Below are 6000 nucleotides of genomic sequence, written 5' to 3' on the forward strand. Positions count from 1 at the left end.
CGAATCGATTCCACTCGCGGTCCGTCGGATTAACTTTTTTTTTATCGACGTATCCAAGACACAAGCGACTTTTCTAATTTCATGAGGATTTCATCTGGAGATACGTTAGATGGGGGATTTTGCTGTGTTTCCGAAATAAATAAGTTACCGTCACCGGCATCTGCCGTACGAGACGTCGCTAGATATATATAAGGGACGTATATTACATTTCTTATTTTTATATATACGGGAGACGTGTTCTTAGTGTTCCCCGGCCAACTGCCTGCTAACGGAATCGTTCCGGGTTGTTTCGCCTACTTGTTAGAATTCCTAGAGATGAACAGGGTGGTCTGAAAATGTTCGGAAATAATTCAACTCCGGCTGACGTTCACTTTAAAGGTCACAATGGGGAATTTGGCAATGATTTGTGTATGGAACTGTGGAATTTCACGCTTTCTCAGTGGCATCAGAGAGATATAATTTTGCAACTAAATGTTTTAACAATACGGGGATACTTTCATATCTAAAAACTACCTCTTTGAAAGAAATATACAATACAATGAGCAATTAAACATATAATAACAAGTTGAACTCAGTTATGATGATTCAATATTGATTCTGAATGAACTATCAAGTACTGCTTTTTATACACAATCGCTTGATACGGTAGTACCATAAATAACTCTTCAGCTATATCAAGTTATTGAAATACAATTTTTGTATCGATGGACAGATTAATAATAATAATAATAACTCATCAACCTCTCGAGAAACGTATTATTCTTCATTCTCCTTTCTTCACAAAACATACTCCGATAAACTACAATTCTAACTCTATTGCTGTCACAACGTCTTTGAACTTGAGGAGTTTCAGTTATACTTAATGGGGAATTCGACAATGATTTATGTATTTTACAGTGAAATATCATATTTCTCAGTGGTATCAGAAAGATATAATTTTGTAAACTTCATTTTTCAACAAAACGATGATACCTTCACATCTAAAAACTACCTGTCCAAAAAGAGGAAAATACCATAAGCAAAACGAACATATATGTATTAAAAAGTACAACTCAATTATGATGGTTTAATAATTCTTAGTTCACGATCAACAACTGAATTTATGCATGATCATTCGTGAAAGTAGTACCATAAATGATTCTTCAGCTATATCAAGTTAGTACTGAAATGAAATGTTTGTAATTTTAACCTGATTTCTACTACTTATAGCTCATCAATCTCTTTAGAAACGTATTATTTCACCTTCTTTTTTCTCCACAAATCATAGTTCGATAATGTACAATCCTAACTCAGTTGAAATCAAAACATCTTCGAACTTGGGGAGGTTCAGTTATACTTAATGCGAAATTCGAAAATAATTTATGTATTATACAGTGAAATATCATATTTCTCAGTGGTATGAGGAAGATATAATTTTGTAAACTTCATTTTCCAACAATACGATGATACCTTCACATCTAAAAACTACCTGTTCAAAAAAGAAAAATACCATAACCAAAACGAACATATATGTATTAACAAGTACAACTCAATTATGATGGTTTAATAATTCTGAGTCCACGATCAACAACTGAATTTATGCGTGATCATTCGTGAAAGTAGTACCATAAATGACTCTTCAGCTATATCAAGTTAGTACTGAAATGAAATGTTTGTAATTATGACCTGATTTCTACTACTTATAGCTTATCAATCTCTTCAGAAACGTATTATTTAACCATCTTCTTTCTTCACAAAACATAGTTTGATAAAGTACAATTCTAACTCAGTTGCAATCAAAACGTCTTCGAACTTGAAGAGTTTACGTTATACTTAATGGAGAATTAGACAATAAGTTATGTATTATACTGTGAAATATCATATTTCTCAGTGGTATCAGATAAATATAATTTTGTAAACTTCATTTTTCAACAATTCGATGATACCTTCACATCTGAAAAATACTTGTTCAAAAAAGGAAAATACCATAAGCGAGACGAACATGTAATAACAAGTACAACTCAATTTTGATGCTTCGATAATTCTGATTCCACGATCAACAACTGAATTTATGCAAGATCATTCGTGAAAGTAGTACCATAAATGACTCTTCAGCTATATCAAGTTAGTACGGAAATGAAATATTTAGTTATGACCTGATTTCTACTAATTATAGCTCATAAATCTCTTTAGAAACGTATTATTCTACCTTCTTCTTTCTTCACAAAACATAGTTTGATAAAGTACAATTCTAACTCAGTTCGAATTGTCTTCGAACTTGAGGAGTTTCAGTTATACTCAATGGAAAATTCGACAATAATTCATGTATTATACTGTGAAATATCATATTTCTTAGTGGTATCAGATAAATATAATTTTGAAAAACTTCATTTTTCAACAATTCGATGATACCTTCACATCTAAAAAAGAAAAATACCATAAGGAAAATGAACATATATGTATCAACAATTATGACGGTTCAATAATTCCATGATCAACAACTGAATTTATGCATGATCATTCGTGAAAGAAGTACCATAAATGACTATTTAGCTATATCAAGTTAGTAATGAACTGAAATGTTTGTAATCATAACCTGATTGCTTAGCTTATCAACCTCTTAAGAAAGTATTATTCTACCTTTTTCAGTTTTCACCAGACATAATTCGATAAACTACAACTGTGCTGAAGTCTTCGATCTCAACGCATTTTGTTTTACAAGGTGTCTGGAAAGAAAGATTATATTTATTATCATTAAATTAATTATTATTGAAACGTAAAAAAATTAACCGTTTGTCACACAAATTATTTATGTCATCAATTATTTATGATTATACAATCTAAAGCTGTACCAATCATGAAACAATTTCTTCTTGAAAACAAAAAAAAAGTATGTGTCAAAGACTTATGGAATATAAAACGTCTGCTTCGTTCTATGGAGGAAATTAACAGTGGCAGATTTTGTCATTTCCGAATAACAATTCCAATGTATATTTCGCACGCACCTTCATTATTTACTCTTACCCCCCAAGTCGAACATCACATATTGTGGAAAACCGCATTTCCAACAATGAAATGAAGCAGGTCGAACAAAGGTTCATTCTCCGACACAGCAACCACCCTATTCTTTGTTATAATAGAATTTTCTTGTTTGTTTCAGCGAGAACAGAGGAATAAACGGCTCTTGACTAGGAAATTCAGGTCTATCCCGACGGCACTTTAGCAAAAACCAGGCCATAATTCCGGTCGTGCTGGAAACGAGCGTTGGTCGATCCCGCTGACAAAAGAACAGGGGAGTTTTTTGCCCTCTGTTCCCGATGATCCTCACCTGTTGGTTGTTATTCAAATCCACTTCGCAGCGAATATAATTTTTTTTGTTTGCTTTTTGCATTTTGTATGGAGAAATAAAATATTTTTTTGAGAGTGTGTTTTGATGTGCGCGGGTTTAGAGAATTGATAAGTTATATTATCTATAAGGTGAATGTTGGCAGCAATTATTATAGGAGATTGGTAGTTCTCAACATTCGTGATGCTTATATCGTTTTTTGAACAATTGAGGTAGTTTTTTCTCGATTTAAATAAATTGATTTGGCCTAATCACTAAAAGGTAAAAAGTAGCGTTTATATTGAAGTGATATTTTTGCTACATCAGTTTAAGAGAATACCAATTCCAATAATACATTAGGCCATGAACAATCAGGGCCGGCGTACGTAATTTTGACGCCTTAACCAAAGAATTTTTCGGCGTCCCTGCTCGAAAAGCATCAATATCGACATAACCTCCGTCATAACCACTTCCCTCAAAAAAAAATATCACCTGCTCCGATGATAATACAAAACTTTCCTCACCTGATGTATAATCGCGCAATCGAACGTAAAAAAATTGAATTCTAGTGAATATTTAATATCATTATAAAATAATATTGAACGCTGTTGAATAATGCGGAAATACTATATCTGATTTTCACATCCACATCACACTACGTACGATCGACGAATGAATACCTATCAGACCACAAGATACAAAGGGCGGCAGGACATACAAAGTTTCAGTTTTTCTTCAAAAACTTATTGGGAGCACAAACATGTGTTCCGCTGAAAACATTTGGCATTTAACAGAAACTAGTTTCGAATTCAAAATCCTAAGAATTTTCCATATGATGAATGTGTAAACATCGACAATATAATTTGTAAGCGAAGGTAGTGTTGTTTGTTGTTTTTGTGACATACATAATGTTTTTATCTCTTTTTCAATCAAGGTAACAAGGAATTCTGTTTATATTGGTTGGGCTGCCATGTGTGTATGGGCTTTGGGCTTCATAAAGGTGGTTTGGAGATTTTTATTACTAAGAATGTTGACAAACCCAGCAGAGCTGAACAACCTCATGCTGTTCTTAAGAATAGAGGTGGAAATATAAACAGCAGGCGGCTAGCAAACTTGGCCAAATTGCCGCTTCTCAAATAGAGGCGCCTGAAACGGTGACTTCACTGTTTTACTCCTAACCCTCTAAACAATAGTACGTTTATATTCAACGTGAACTACTTTTCAATAACTTTAGCCTATAAATCAGTATATTTTTAGATTGAGTTAAAAACCAATTTCACATTTTTTCACTTTCAGTGGATGTATACTTTTGTTGTGTTCTTGAGATACTGTAAATATTTTCTGTAACTTGTTACCCTGTAATTGAGATATTCCTATTGGGCACATTTAAGGACTATTATTAATTTCGACATAGGGCTTGCCAAAACGTGGTGCATCGTTCACATCCAATACACCAGAACAAAATCGCTGGAGTCGATTGTTGTCTAACACGAACCGAAACCGTTCACATCCAAAATTTTTTTGGCCACTTTTGACGCGTTTTTTCTTCATGGTAGTAAAATTGGGAACTACGACGAATTTCTTCTTTTGAGATATCCATACTTGTAGCACGATAGTCCACGACAAAACCGATCAAGCGCAATATGAGTAGTATGCACTCGTGCCTCTACATTTACAACGACGTAACGTGTCACCAATAATGTACAAGGACAGATAGTAATCACTTGGTGCCAGGTCCGGACTATAAGATGGATGAATAAGAAGCTCCCTTCCAAACTCCCAGTGCTTCTGGCGAGTCACTATCGATGTGTGTGGTCTAGCGCTGTCCTGATGGAACACAATTCCTTTACTATTCAACAAATCTGACCGTTTCTGGGCGATTGCTTCCTTCAGACGGTTCAATTATTGACAGTACAGTTCTGAGTTGAGTTGAGACTTGTGCCGTAGCGTGTGATGTCACCAATAACGTTAAAAAAAAGGCGCGAAATACAAAATTTCTTTTTCCCTAACCTGAAACTTACATAAGTCTTTTCGTCAAGGCAACAAATAATTTAGGTAAGTAATGCAGTAAACTGGATCAAGCAATAATTGCAGGTATAAGTTTTCGATATCAAAATCAAGGACTAACTCTCGTTTCAGTAGCATTCATATCGATTCCCCCATTCCAATTTTACCGACAATCTCTCCCATCTCACCAATTTTATCCGACTTCATTTTCCATACGAAATCATCCAAATATGAAGAAGTGGAGCTCCTCATCCCCCCCGCATTCACAACACTGGCTCTAATGAATGTCTCCTTAACGAGGTAGAAATTGGTACAGTCGAAAGACTGATAATTTCCTGCGAAAATCGCGTATCCACGTACACTCGGGAAACTGTCGGCTGGTAGGTTGAGTATGTTTGTCGGACGTGGAAAATGAAAACTCGCTCGGGAAATTCGAAATGCGCCAGCCAGATCCTCCGATGTCGCGATGCAGGATAATTAGACATGTCGGGAGTTAATAATCAATATCCATCAAACGTAATGAGTGAATCAACATGACAACATTACTGGTCGGAGGTAGGACTGCCGTAGTTGCAAGATACAGTTGCTAATAATATCCACTACCGTCGGGATAATATCGAAATGGATGTTTTGATGAAGGGTATACACAAACAGCGCATCTGGGAGGGGGGAGGTTCTGCAGCCGATTG

General features: G+C 35.0%; 1 protein-coding gene across 4 annotated transcripts in view; it reads left to right on the plus strand.

Annotated features, from left to right (window-relative positions):
* The window catches only part of LOC123677581 (anoctamin-10), an 89655-nt gene extending 86255 nt beyond the window's left edge, over positions 1-3400 (plus strand). For all 4 annotated transcript variants that reach the window (XM_045614187.1, XM_045614188.1, XM_045614190.1 and 1 more), the window contains one exon: positions 3140-3400. In XM_045614187.1, the coding sequence (XP_045470143.1) occupies positions 3140-3202 (63 nt within the window). In that variant the 3' untranslated portion in view covers positions 3203-3400. The remainder of the gene's footprint in view (positions 1-3139) is intronic.
* Positions 3401-6000: the final 2600 nt, after the last annotated feature.

This window comes from Harmonia axyridis, chromosome 4, assembly GCF_914767665.1.
Source record: "Harmonia axyridis chromosome 4, icHarAxyr1.1, whole genome shotgun sequence".
NCBI classification, from domain to species: Eukaryota; Metazoa; Arthropoda; class Insecta; order Coleoptera; family Coccinellidae; genus Harmonia; species Harmonia axyridis.